General features: G+C 44.5%; 1 protein-coding gene across 1 annotated transcript; it reads right to left on the reverse strand.

Moving 5' to 3' along the window:
- Positions 1-11044: 11044 nt before the first annotated feature.
- krt18a.1 (keratin 18a, tandem duplicate 1) lies at positions 11045-14379 on the reverse strand. Its single transcript, XM_048523423.2, has 8 exons — positions 13919-14379; positions 13566-13648; positions 12855-13011; positions 12402-12566; positions 12082-12207; positions 11724-11944; positions 11555-11577; positions 11045-11270 (listed from the first exon to the last, which is right to left on the reverse strand). The coding sequence occupies exons 1-8, from the start codon at positions 14294-14296 to the stop codon at positions 11176-11178; spliced, it is 1248 nt and encodes a 415-aa protein (XP_048379380.1). The 5' UTR covers positions 14297-14379; the 3' UTR covers positions 11045-11175.
- Between the last annotated feature and the right edge of the window lie 105 nt (positions 14380-14484).

Genomic DNA, 14484 nt, shown 5'->3' on the forward strand with positions numbered 1-14484 from the left:
TGGGAGACTTGTGCAGTAAACACAGAAAGCTGGGACACGAGAGCAGGAAGGGCCATGGAACGTTGGCCCTTATTTCAAGGCGGTTGGCGTATGAGTTGGGATGTCTCTCTGCAACTGTACAAGGTGCTGGTGTGATCATATATGGAGTACTGTGAGCAGTTTTTGTCCCTGTGTTTAAGAAAAAGATTATTCCATTGGAGGCAGTTCAGAGAAGGTTCACCGGGGTAATCCCTGGTATGCAGAAATTTATGAGCAAACAATAAACAGGAAGGGTCTCTAATCACTGGAATTTAGAAGAATGAGAGAAGGTTGCTTTGAAACATACAGGATTCTTAAGGGGCTTGACAGGGTAAATGTTGAGAGGATGTCATCCCAGCTTCAACTCCATTTTCTCGTCTCCTCGCCATATCCCTTGGTTCCCCAACAGACAGTCTCTCTCTCTCAGCCTCACTTATATTCAGTGATGGAGACTCTGCAACCCTTTGAGTGTTCCAGAGATTCACAACCCTCTGAGTGAAGTGAATTCTCCTCACCCCATCCTAAGTGGTGACCCCCTTATTTTGAGACTCTGCCCCATCTCCTGTTTCCTACATTCCCCAGCCAGGAGAAACAATAGGCTGAATTTCCCCATATTTTGGCAAAATGTCAATTACAGGGGGCTTTATGAAGGGTCTTCCTCCATGAGCCTTGCTGACATTTCTCCCATGATTTTTCCTTCTCACCTAATTAAGTCATCACTACTTCAAGTTTGGCATCATGAAACTGTCCCCATTCTTCCAACTCTCTCTTCTATTAGTTAGCCAGTCCTCTAGACATGCTAACATACTAGCTTGAATGGGCTCCCATCTTATTAAGCAACCAAAAGTATGGCAACTTCTGAAGCACCTTCTAAAAGTCCAAATGTTTGACATCCACTACTTCCCCTTTATCTATCCTGCTTGTTACCTCCTCAAAGAATTATAGTAAATTTGCTGGCCATGATTTCCCCTTCATGAGGCTATGGTGACTCTGCTTGATCATATTATACACTTCCAAATGTTCTGCTATCGCATCCTTTAAAACAGACTTTAACATTTTCCCAATAACAGACATTAAGCTAAGTGGCCTATAGTTAACTGTTTTTAGTCTCCTTCCCTTTTTAAATAAAGGTGTCAACATTAATTATTCGCCCAGTCTCCACGGTTTCAATTGTGTGTGATCTTGCACTCAGCAGCAGTAGAGATGCTCACTGGCATTGGAGCCTTCTGACGTTCACGTCACCTACACCATATTTAAAGCCCAGCTGCATACCATTTCAGACGTTGCTTTCAAACTCATGAAATGCCCTTCACAGCGTGTTGTTGCCCAGTTCCAAAGGAAATACCAGAGATAGGAAAGTTGGGACACTGCTTTGTCACCTGGAGGTTCTGGTGCACAGTGTTGTGGAGAGAGAGGGAGGGCTGCCACAAGATGGTGAATGACCTTCCGTGCGCTCTGCCAGGGTAAGTGCCACCATCGTCTCTCTGTTACCTCACGTTTGCTGTACCACTTAGCAACATGTCCAGCCCTTTGCCTGTTCAGTGCTGGCAAGCATGACAAACTGCTTGGCTTTCTGTCTGCGCTAAGAGGCAAGGCAAGACAGAACTACTGTGAGCCTGTGAGTTTTGACTGAAGTGGCAATATATTGAAACTGATGCTTTGCCAATGGGATGTGAGGGTGCAGTGGTCACTGCCCAAGGAGCGGGCCCTAAGATGTTCGGGAATCCTGGAGAAGAACTCAGTGGTCTCTAGCTCTGGCTCTGATTTTTGAGTCGGGAATTGGAGTGTCTCACTGGCATCTGGGAAAAAAGCAACCTTCACATAAATGGGACAAGATTAGATAACACCGAGATGTTACTGCATGCAAGCAGACTCCTCACTGCTCACTGGCAAGATTCTCACCCAGCCATTAAAAACCTCAGCAAAAATCTGACCTACTTTTCTCTTGACACAGAGATTCGCAATTTTTCATTCTCGCTACCCACGTCATCCAGAGACTCAGAAAATTCCAGGCATCCTCCATATATGCAACCTGTTGAGTCCCCCTCAAAACCATATTTACTTATCAATCAAATCACTCCTCATTCATCTGAACTCCAGACAATATTGGGCTAATCTATTCAGCCTCTCATCATAAGACAACCCCCTCATCCCTGTGACTGTTCACTGTATTATCTCCAATGGAAAGCTGGTATGGTACGCATACTCTGTACCGTTGTCTGCTGATATTTGGTCCTGAGCTGATTTCTTGCCAGGTTTTGTCAGTAGCAGTTACTGGGGTAGGATGAGGATGCAGGTCCCGAGTCTATCACAGCCGGAATGGGGATCCAAACCTGCATCATTGGTGCACTTCTTAACCATTTCCACTGACTGAGCAAACCAGCCCCCACTATTGTGCTTACATTCTTCTGTCTATTTAGAGACCAAGCTGCTCAGAGTACTTTAGGTGTGGTCTCACCAAAACCCTGTACAATAGCAGTAAGACTGTATAGGACCATAAAATACGGTAGCAGAATTAGGCCATTCAGCTCATCGAGCCTGCTCCACCATTCGATAATGGCTGATATAAGACCATAAGACATAGGAGGGGAAGTAAGGCCATTCGACCCATCGAGGCCACTCTGCCATTTAATCATGGCTGATGGGCATTTCAACTCCACTTACCCGCACTCTCCCTGTAGCCCTTAATTCCTTGCGAGATCAAGAATTTATCAATCTCTGCCTTGAAGACATTTAATGTCCCGGCATCCACTGCGCTCCGTGGCAATGAATTCCACAGGTCCACCACTCTCTGGCTGAAGAAATGTCTCCTCATTTCTAAATTAACCCCGTCTAATTCTAAGCCTGCGCCCACAGGTCCTAGTCCCCCTGCCTAACGGAAACAACTTCCTAGCGTCCACCCTTTCTAAGCCATACATTATCTTGTCAGTTTCTAGTAGATCTCCCCTCAACCTTCTAAACTCTAATGAATACAACCCCAGGATCAACAGCCGTTCATCGTACGTTAAACCTACCATTCCAGGGATCATCCATGTGAATCTCCGCTGGACACGCTCCAGTGCCAGTATGTCCTTCCTGAGGTGTGGGGTCCAAAATTGGACACAGTATTCGAAATGGGGCCTAACTAGAGCTTTGTTTCTCACCCCATTTTTCTGCCTTCTCCTCAGAACCCTTGAACCTATTATCCTTAAATACACTCAATGACTTGGCTTCCATAGCCCTCTGTGGCAATGAGTTCCACAGATTCACCACCCTCTGGCTGAAGAAATTCATCTCAGTTCTCAAGGTTCGTCCCTGACTCTGAGACTGTGCCCTCGGGTCTTAATGGAAACATCCTCTCCAAGTCCATTCCTTCATTCCTGTCCTCCAGTTGCCTTGCAATAAAGGTTAGCATTTCATCTGCCTTCCTAATTGCTTGCTGTACTTGCATGATAATGTTCTGTGTGCTTTGTGCAAGTACCCCCACATTTCTCTGCATGATTATCTTAATGATTCATTTCAAATTATGATCTTGAAATTATCTCCATGAATGTTACTCAGTAGTCAAAGGTAAAGAATAATTTGATTCCAGTTATCAAGATATTAAGGTAAACAGATTGGATTGATAAAAATTATTTCCGCTGGAGGCTAGGACACAAGGACACTGTGTGAAAATGAGAGAGGCCTGAAAATTTCAGGAGCGAAATTAGCAAACGCTTTTTACAGGGTGGCAATGTGTGTAGTGCAATTCTGCAATTGCTACATCAATTAATCTAATTACCAATCCAAGATGGCAGTGGCAGAGATGGCAGTGTTCAGCTCGGTAGCTCTGTCACTTTATTTTGGGTTAGTTGCCCTGAGGCTTCCTCCTGATGTCCTCCTGTGGGGATGTACAATTTATTCAATAATTTGGCAGCATCTGCGGAGAGAAATTAGAGTTAACATTTCGGGTCAAGTGAGCCTGAGTTGTGAGGAAGGGTCACTCGATCTGAAACATTAGCTCTGATTTCTCTTCACAGACGCTGCCAGTCCTGCTGAGTTTTCCCAGCAATTTCTGTTTTTATTTCTGATTTACAACATCTGCAATTCTTTCAGTTTTTATTCAATGATTTATTCTGGAATCCAAGATGGCGCCAGAATGTAGTGATATTACACACTTTTCACTATACCTCAGTGCAAGTGACAATGTTAAATAAATCAAAGTAAAAATCTGACTATTAATTTTGAAAACTGAGACTGATGGATTTTCATTCATCAAAGATGGTGAGGGATCTGGGGGAAAGGGCACATGGGAATTAGGATGCAGATCAGCCATGATCTCAGAGCAGGGCTAAACGATCTACTCTTATTTGCCAGTTAAGGTTTTAAACACATTTCTCATTGGCTTCAACTTCTTTTTTGTTGTCATGCATGCTTTATGCCTTCTACAGAAATCATGAGATAATTTCTCAGACTTGATTTTCTGAGCGTGAAAGATTTCTGTCACAAATCATGTAACAAAGAGTGATCACGAGGGTGCTCTTGGGCTTGAATTCATTTCTGGGTCCATTGCAGTCTTGCAGTTTGCAGTTACAAGTTTTATGTTTCAGTTCGGCCTCAGGGCTCAAACATAGATTACACACTCCTCAATTACAGAATTATTTGAAAAAGATTGAAAAGACATCAACAAAGTGATTTTAAAATAGATAAAGTCCAGTATTTCACTGTTAGTAAAGGTAGTAGCTTCAAAAGTGAAAGTACTGTTGTGATCTTTTGGAAAGCACCAAAAAGCAGGACTTAGGGGGTTTCTGTTAACTACTCAACTCCTGACTGAGTAATCAGAGTTATCAAGGCCAGAGGTGTCCAATCTTTTGGAGTCTAGAGCCTTTATGACAATCATTAAGCTATCCATATTTCATTAAAGTCAGCTTATGTGCACATACCAGACATCCACTCCCTCCACCCCCGATGCTCAGTAACAGCACTGTCTATGATCTACAAGATGCATTACAGAAATTCACCAAAGCTCCTCAGAAAGTACCATCCAAACCCACGGCCACTTCCATCTGGGAGGACAAAGGCCACAGATATATGGGAACATCACTACCTCCAAGTTCACCTCCAAGTACTCACCATCCTGACTTGGAAATATTTCACAGTTTCTTCCCTTCGCTGGGTCAAAATCCTGGAATTTCCTCCCTCATGGCATTGAGGGTCACCCCGCATCAGAAGGACTGCAGCAGTTCAAGAAGGAAGCTCACCACCACCTTCTCAAGGGGCAACTAGGGATGGGCAAGAAATGCTGGTCCAGCCAGCAATGCCCACATCCCATAAATGAATACAAAAAAAAATTCACTGGAACAAATTTCATAGGGACATGATCAGGTCAGAAATGACAGGAAGCTAAAGAAAGAGGCATTAAGACAGGGACCGCTAGGGATGGGCAGCAAATGCTGATGTTGCCAGTGACACTCATATCACATGAATTTAAAAAAACAATCAGGGCAGCGGACCAAAGAAAACAGGAATCGCTGGTGAAACTCAGCAGGTCTGGCAGTATCTGTGGGAAGAAAGAAGAGTTATCATTTCGAGTCTGACAGCTAGGAAAGGGTGTTGGGGGGGGGGGGATTGTAAGAGGAGATGTGAGTGGACAGGTGGAGATGGAGCCCACAGAGTGACAGAGATATGAAAGGGGGAGGTAAACAAGAAGATTATGACTAGTAAGCCAGGACAGGAGAAAAGATGAATTAGTGATAATAAGAGCTAAGGGTAGGAGAGAATGGGTGAGTTGTACTGAATGTGACCCATGTAATGGGCCGAGGAGAAGGTGACAATGGATGAAATGTGCTAAAAGCAACCCATGTCATAACAGGACTGGGTGTGGGGGTGGGTAAAAAAAATGCAAGGATGGAATCAGTCTCTAAAGTTATCGAACTCGATGTTGAGTCCTAGAGGCTGCAGGGTCCCCAAGTGGAAAATGAGATGTTGTTCTTTGAGTTCATGCTGAGACTCAATGAACACTGTGACAGAAACTGTGACTGTTGCCCAGGGAACACAGTGGTGTTTTGAAGTGACAGGTAACTGGAAGCTTGGGGTCATTTTTGAGGACAGAACCTAGGTTTTCTGTAAAGTGGTCACCCAATCTGTGTTTTGTCTCCCCAATGCAGAGGAGACCACATCGTGATCAGCAAATACAGTAGACTCTAATTCTCTGATGCCTCTACTTCCTCAGAAGGTGAGGGAAATTCAGCATGTCCACAATAACTCTTACCAATTTTTACAGATGCACCATAGAAAGCATCATATCTGGATGCATCACAGCTTGGTATGGGCAACTGCTCTGCCCAAGAGTGCAAGAATCTATAGAGAGTTGCGAACACAGCTCAGTCCATCACAAAAACCAGCCTCCCATCCATTGACTCTATACTTCTTGCTGCCTCAGAAAAGCAAACAACTTAATCAAAGATTCCTTCAACTTCACTTCAACATACCACTGTGTTCCCTGGGCAACAGTCACAGTTTCTGTCACAGTGTTCCATTGAGTCTCAGCGTGAACTCGAAGAACAACATCTCATTTTCCACTTGGGGACCCTGCAGCCTCTAGGACTCAACATTGAGTTCGATAACTTTAGAGCCTGATTCTGTCCTTCCATCAGGCAGAGATACAAGCATTTGAAAACACATATCAGGGGATTCAAGAACAGCGTCTTCCCTGTCATTATCAGCCTTCTGAACAGACCTTTCATACTCAAGGTTTTTGAGAAGATTTGTGACTCAGGTTGTTGATGTGGTTGTAGACTTGCTTGCTGAGTTGGTAAGTTTGTTTGCAGATGTTTCATCACCACACTAGTTAACATCATCATTGCATCTCCAGTTAAGCGTCGGTGTTCTGCCCCACATGCTATTTATGTGTCTTGGTTTTCTGGGATGGTTGGCATCACTTCTGGATTTGCTTCTTAGTGGTTGGAATATGGGCTGTATGGACTCTCAAGGTACACAAGCCGGATGTACCCCCTCAGATCCATAGTCTCACTGCCAGGTACACCAACATACAGACTAGCGTAAGAACTACAAGGAGACTTGAAACACCCAGTAGACAGCTCAAACCATTTCATCCACTCTGCCTAAGAATTCTTCAACATTGTCAAGGACACCAGAATAGATGAGGATGAGATCATGGTTTCCTTAGATGTGACTGCACTGTTTACCTCCATAAACATCCTCCTAGCTAAGGAAACACTAGCCTCACTACTAGACAGACCAGGGATCCAGACACCCAACATTACCAACACTGTCAGCAAAGACAGCACCCTCAAACTACTGGATCTGTGCCTCACGACCCAACTCATCTTCAATGGCAAGATATACAGATTAATAAAAGAAGCTGTAATGCAAAGACTGGAATGGACAGCCCTTCCTACCATCCAACCAAAACTAAAGATCCACTATGTGGATGAAACCTTTATAATTATCAAATGCTCTAAACTGGAGAAAACCCATCCACACATTAACAACATCCTCACCAGCATAAAGTTCGCCAGGGAAGAGGATAACAACAACAGACTTCCCTTCCTGGATGTAATGATTGAAAGTATGGCCAACGGTGAGCTCCAAACCAGCATTCACAGGAAGGCCACCCACATAGATCAGGTACTCAACTACAATAGCAATCATCCCATTACCCGCAAACAGAGCTGCACCAAAACACTTTTCAAGTGAGCCACAACCGACACACTGCAACACCCTGGAGCTGTGCAAAGCTGAGGAAGGACACCTATACAGCATCTTTAGAAACAACAGTTACTCAAAAAGTGTAGTCTGCCAATAACTACACACAAGACCACAACAGGAAAACACACACACCCAGAGACCCTAGTCACCCTACCATACATTAAGGACATATCGGAAATGACCACCAGATTACTCTTCCCCCTAGGAATCATGGTAGCCCACAAACTGACAGCTATGCTACGATGAGAATAAAAGGTCTGACATCCTCAACTAATAGAACCGATGTTATTTACCAGATACTGTGCAAAGACTGCCGAAAGCTTTACACAGGGCAAACCGGAGGAAACGAGCCATCAGGATTCATGAACACCAATTAGCCAACGAGACGTGACCAACTATCACTCATTTCAATACACATGGACAAAGAAGGACACCAGCTCGACTGGGACAAAGTAGCTATCCTAGGACAAGCCAAGCAAAGACACACACGACGATTCCTGGAGGCCCGGCATTCAAACTGGAATCCCGTTAAAAAATGTGCAAAACTGGACCCCAATATACCAACCACTAAGAAACAAATCCAGAAGTGATGCCACTGACCCCAGCAAACTAAGACACATAAATAACAAGTGGGACAGAACACCAACGCTTCACTGGAGGTGCACTAATGAAGTTACCTAGTATGGTGACCTTTCTCTGCACCTTCTCTGTATCTGTAACACTATATTCTGCATTCTGTTCTATCACACTGATGTATTCATGTAAGGTATAATTTGCCTGGATAGCACGCAAAACAGTACTGTATCTCGGTACATGTGACAATAACAAATCAAATCAAAGACTAGATTGAATGAAATACAGATAAATCACTGCTTCACCTGGAAGGTGTGTCTGGGCCCATGGATGGTGAGGAGGGAGGAGGTAAACTGGCATCTGTTATACCTTCTGTGATAACCAGGGAAGGTGCTGTGGAAGTGTGAGAAGGCATTGGGAACGGAGGAGGAGTGCACCAAGGAACAATCCCTGCAGAAGGTTGACAAAGGAGAAGAGAGAAATGAGCGTCTGGTGGTGGCATCCCTTTGGAGGTCTTGGAAATGGCGGCTGAATCCTTTGGATGCATAGGCTGGTGGTGTTGTCAGTGAGGATCGGGGGACCCTACATTGTTGTGGCAGAGAAAGGAAAGGGGTGAGGGCAGAAATGTGGGAGTTGGTTTTGGCACAGCTAGGGCCCTGTCAACCACAGGAGCTGCGAATCCTTGGTTGAGGTAAAAAGTGGACATTTTTGAGGCCCCTACCTCCACCATGGGAGGTGATATCATCAGAACAGATATGATGAAGATGGAAGAAGTTGGAGACTGGGATGGAGTCACCAGGGACCAAACACTTCATCAGAGTGTTTTGTTTTAAGGTTGAGAGATATGAAGAGGCTTAAGGGAAGGACTTCCAGACCATACAGTCTAACAGCTAGTTGAAGGGTTGATTGCCAGTACGGGAGAAAATGGTAAGGGATGCTCAAGAAACTGGTGATGGAGCTCTTTGGGACGATTCATTCTAAAAGTTACAAGATATGTACAAATATTATTAAAATAGTCCTGCTCCTCACCACACAATTGAATAATTTGTGAAAGATTTGCAAAATTTGGCTTTTTTACAAATCTATTTGTAAATTACTTGATGAAAGTATCATTCAGGTTTAACCTTTAAAATCTGTTCCTGAGCTAGTTAGCTGGAATTTCCTGGTACAGGATACAATCTTGTTAATGGTGCTTGCTAGCATTAACTATACAGGATGTAAACCCCGCAGACCACATAATAGGCGAACAGCTCTGTGACTGTCCACAGTTGTAGAAGTGAAAGAAAAATGAAAACAGATAAGGTGGACTGGGATGCAGAGAAAAAATGTTGAAAGACCAGAGAGGGGGAGACACAATAGTGTTGACAGAGACTGAAATGAATTCTATAATCTCAAGCTCATTTAAAACTCTGCTGCCTTTATCCTAACTCGCATCAAGTGCAATTCATCCATCTCTCCTGTGTTTGTAGCACTGAATCAATTTTTAAATTCTCATGTCTTCCAATTCCTCTATGCTTGCTCCTTCTTTTTGGAGAAGCTTCCTTCAGCCCTCTGGGAACCCTGCATTCTTTTGATTCTGATCTCTGGTGCAGTCCCAATTTCCATCACCCCAGTAACAGCCATGCCGTCAGTTGTCTAGACACTAAGCTCTGCCTTTCCTTCCCTAGACTTTTGCCCGCTCGTCCTTGAAAATGCTTCTTCAAATCTACCTCTTTGACCAAGGAGGGATACGATTGCACTGGAAATGCTGCAGAGATTCACCAGGATGTTGCCCGGGCTGGAGCTCTTCAGCTCTGAAGAAAGGCTGGATAGCTGGGGTTGTTTTCCTTAGAGCAAAAAACACTGAGGGGGATCCTTAATGAGTTGTACAAAGTTCTAAGGGGTAAATAATTGCGGACATAGATTTAAGGTAAAGGGTAGGAAGTTTAGAGGGGATTTAAGGAAGACTTTTTTTCCCCCAGAGGGTGATGGGTATCTGGCAAGCACTGTCTGAAAAGGTGGTAGAGGCAGGAACCATCATAACATTGAAGATGTATTTAGACGAACACACTTGAAGTACCGTAGCATACAAGGCTACAGGCCAAGAGCTGGAAAACGGGACTAGAATAAAGGTAAAGTCACTGCAGTCCCAGAGGGATGTTCTGTCATTAGAGAGACTCGAATGGTAGTGGTTTAACCTGGGCACCATGCCGCAGGCAAGGGGACAGGATAAGAAAGTCAGAGTCCTTTGTGGTAACCTGAACTGGTACAGGAAGTGAACCCATGCTGCTGGTGTCACTCTGCATCACAAGCCAGCTGTCTAGGGCCAAATCTGCTGCTGGGATGGGAAGAGATTTTGTGTGGGGGATAAGCACCACCAGACTGGCAGGCCTATTTCCTACAAACATACATGGAAAATACAAGCAGGAGTAGGCCATTTGGCCATTTGAGCCTGCTGCACCATTTAGTATGATCTGGTTGCAGTGTCAATTTCACTTTCCCATCTGCCTCCCATAACCATTGATTGCCTTGTCTATCAAAACCCTTGAGCTGTAAGGTCTATGTCATTCTTTTGGGACTGAATCAAAACATGGAACATCACAGGGTGGACTGAGAGATCTGGATTTGGTCTACATACCCTATGGTTGGATAATTCTGACCGAGAAGTTTGTCATTGTGCATCGCACCTGACTATTTGCTGTTACATTGCAACTTTTGTTTTGGCTGTTTTAGTCACGATATCAAAGATTACTTTCCCACTGCCATTTAAAATGACGAGTCAAGATTGGAAGTCAAAGAGGATCTTTATTTTTCATAATATTCAAAAAGCCAACAAACTCCAGCCTATTACATTTCTCACTGCAACTACCAGTGATTGGTCATGACAATTGGAAGGCGAATGTAGCTTGATGCCTTTTAGCTGATGCGGACTGTCTCATCAGATACCAGTTTGCCATCAATGAGTTTCTGAGTGGTGACTACCGTTTTCTTGATAGTTTGTGAGGTGGCACCTGTTCATACAAAACAAAGAAAAATCAGATTGTGAGCAGGTATGTTTGCAGACAAGAAACTTAACATACAATATGTTTCTAGCCTCGCTGGATGCATCACACATCCTTGTAGAATCTACTTGCTGCCACCCCACCCTCCCCAGTCTAAGCTGATTCATTTCAACAGAATGTGAAACAGGACAGATTACCAGCTGTATGGAGCAGGTGGAAATCTATCCGGTGGTATGTACAGCAGGGACATTATAAAATTACATGTACAAATTCTCTCAATTAAATGATCTTACCAGAGGTTGACTCAACAAGTGCGCTGTAAAAACAAAAAAAGGAAAAGTGAGACAGAAATAAATCAGCTCAGTGCTATTACACACATAAAACCAAGGTGTGGATGGGGGATTTCACAACTTTGCCATAATGGTCATTACTTTTTCTACCTTTTCTACTGATGCTACTTACTTGATGTCTTCTCCATCCAGCAGACGTTTGTATGTTGCTATTTCAGCCTCAAGTTTCATCTTCACGTTCAAGAGACTTTCATACTCTCTGACCTGGGACTGCATATCACTGCGCATCTGAAACAGATCTCCCTCTAGTTTGGCAATCACGCCATTTAGGCTCTGCAGCTCCATATCATATCTCAGTTCTGTATCTTTGAGAGTGCCTTCCAGTGAGTTTTTCTAGAATAAAATAAAAATACAGGCTCAACTTTTTACTAGAATATATATGATCTTGCAATTAGATCAGTCAGTATTGCATGCAATGTGTGATGTGAGGCTTTGGTTTGTGTTACACTTCTTCAGAATGGAGTGCTTACCATGCTTTGAAGAGTCTCCAGCTCAACGTCCAGAGACTGTACCTGGCGGTGCAGTTCAGTGACTTGTACCTTTGCACCTCGCAGTTCTTCAGTATTGTGTTCGACTTCAACTTTGTAGTTATCTATCTGCAATAAGAAGTAATGTAATTAAGTGACAGCACTTTTCACCAGTGTTCACAAGATGTTATATTTTGAGAATATTTGATCAAATTGCAATCCCATGCAATTCTGTGTGCTTGGAAGATTAAATTGAGTCAAATGTTATCAGTGGAAGCATGTGGAATTGTGTAATTCTGTGGAAATAAAAGCACTTTGTTCACCTGGTTCTTGTACCAGTTCTCTGCATCATCCTTGTTTCTCTGTGCCACCTCTTCATATTGATTTCTGATCTCAGCAATGATCTTAGCCAGATCTGGACCTTGAGGAGAGTCCACTTCAACCTGCACACTCGAGTCAGTGATCTGGGAGCGAAGAGCTTTGACTTCCTGTAGAATTAAAAGACAATTTTCATCCATTATTACCGAACTAGCCATATCCTGCTCCATATCCAGAACTCAAAGGATTGGAGAGTCAAAATGGAGCAGAATTTCATAGCTCATTCCCATTAGTGAATGCTATCTGTGTTATATTTTATTAATTTATCTCTATTATTGCTTTCATACAGAAATTACTTGTGAACCAATAATCTGGTTTCCCAACTGTTTACTGCAATCTCCCTCCTTACAATTATCCCATAGCTCCTTGTCAACAAGAGACAACTCTGTGGAACTTACGTCTTCATGGTTCTTCCTGATGTAGATGAGCTCCTCTTTGAGAGACTCGATCTCACCTTCCAGGTGCAGGCGCCCAATGTTGGTGTCGTCGATGACTTTGCGCAGTCCGTTGATGTCATTCTCCACAGACTGCCTGATGCTCAGTTCGGACTCCCACCTGTGCAGGGGAAAGACAAACAGGTCAGGTCAGAGGAGCTGTGGTGGGTGGGGAAGGTATTCCCTCACTGATCACAGTGGGGTTCAACCATGTGGACATTATGCACGTGGGACAGATGGGGGATTGAAGTACTGAAACAAAAAGACCACCTTCCATCCAAAACTATATCTGTGACATGGTTTAATAAGTGTATAAGAGCACATGTTAACATCCTCATGACACAGTCTTAGTATCCATCCCTCTGAGTCAGAAAAGCGAGATTCAAGTCCCAGCTGCTCGAGGGGTGTTCACAATAGCTCTGAACAGGTTGGTTAGAAACTACCTACAATGTTGACTCTAAGGACTGTTGTGTCCTAATGTAGTGTCCCTGCCTCAGGTCCAGAAGGCCTAAATTCAAATCTCACCTACCCCACCCCTCTCTCCCGCCCCCAAAGTATATCATAACAGGCCTGAAGGTAACTGGGAGGATATGTGTATGGGTAATGTGTGTGTGTGTGTGTGTGTGTGTGTGTGTGTGTGTGTGTGTGTGTGTGTGAGAGAGAGAGGGAACTCACTTCACTCTGAAGTCGTCAGCAGCCAGGCGAGCATTATCGATCTGAAGTACCAAACGAGCATTTTCGATGGTCATATCATAGACCTGAAGGATTGAAACGCATACATTGATTAAAGTGTCATTTCGTGTATTTTTTTAAAGTTAAAGATGAGCCAGTGTGGGGAGGATGGGTTCCGCAACAGCAAGCCTCTGTGCCAGGTATTGTGTAACAGGAGAGAAGCTTGAACAGCTTGGGGCTGGGGAGAATCGTTTGGAGGCGAGGATAACGGCGGCTAGTCTCCTCTCCTTCCCTCTCGGTGCACAGTGTGCCAGCAGAGCCCCCTATCCATAACCCAACAATCAGCTAAATGTTACCTCTTTGCGGAGGTCACTCAGCGGCTTCTCGTAGACGCTCCAGTCACGGACGCTGGCTCCCCTGGACTCCAGATGCTCCTTGATCTGCAGCTCCAGGTTGGCGTTGGCCGTCTCCAAGCTGCGCACTTTCTCCAGGTAGCTGGCCAGCCGGTCGTTCAGGCCTTGCATGGTCTCTTTCTGGTTGCTGACCCCCCCGATGCTGATGCCGATGCCGGCGCCGCTGACCATGCCTACGGGCCGGGCTATCGACGCCCGGCTGACGGACACTCTCTGGCCGAAGCCACTGATGCTGCTAGCGCTGGACTGCAGGGGCACAGAGCGCCGCAGGGACATGGGACCACCGTGAGTCGACAGCGAGGAATAACTTCTGAAACTCATCTTGAAAGGGGAAGGCGGGGGGGTTTGGTGCTTGGAGCTGCACTTCCTACGAGAACTAGCTGGAGAAGATCAATAAGTCACTCACACCAAGTGCAGACACTTTATACCTTCCGGCTATCGCCAATTGGCTTAAAGTGGCGTCCAGTAACCATGGTAATCCTTTCTGACACCGTTCTTGTCCAATGGGG

This window comes from Stegostoma tigrinum, chromosome X, assembly GCF_030684315.1.
Source record: "Stegostoma tigrinum isolate sSteTig4 chromosome X, sSteTig4.hap1, whole genome shotgun sequence".
Classification (NCBI taxonomy): Eukaryota; Metazoa; Chordata; class Chondrichthyes; order Orectolobiformes; family Stegostomatidae; genus Stegostoma; species Stegostoma tigrinum.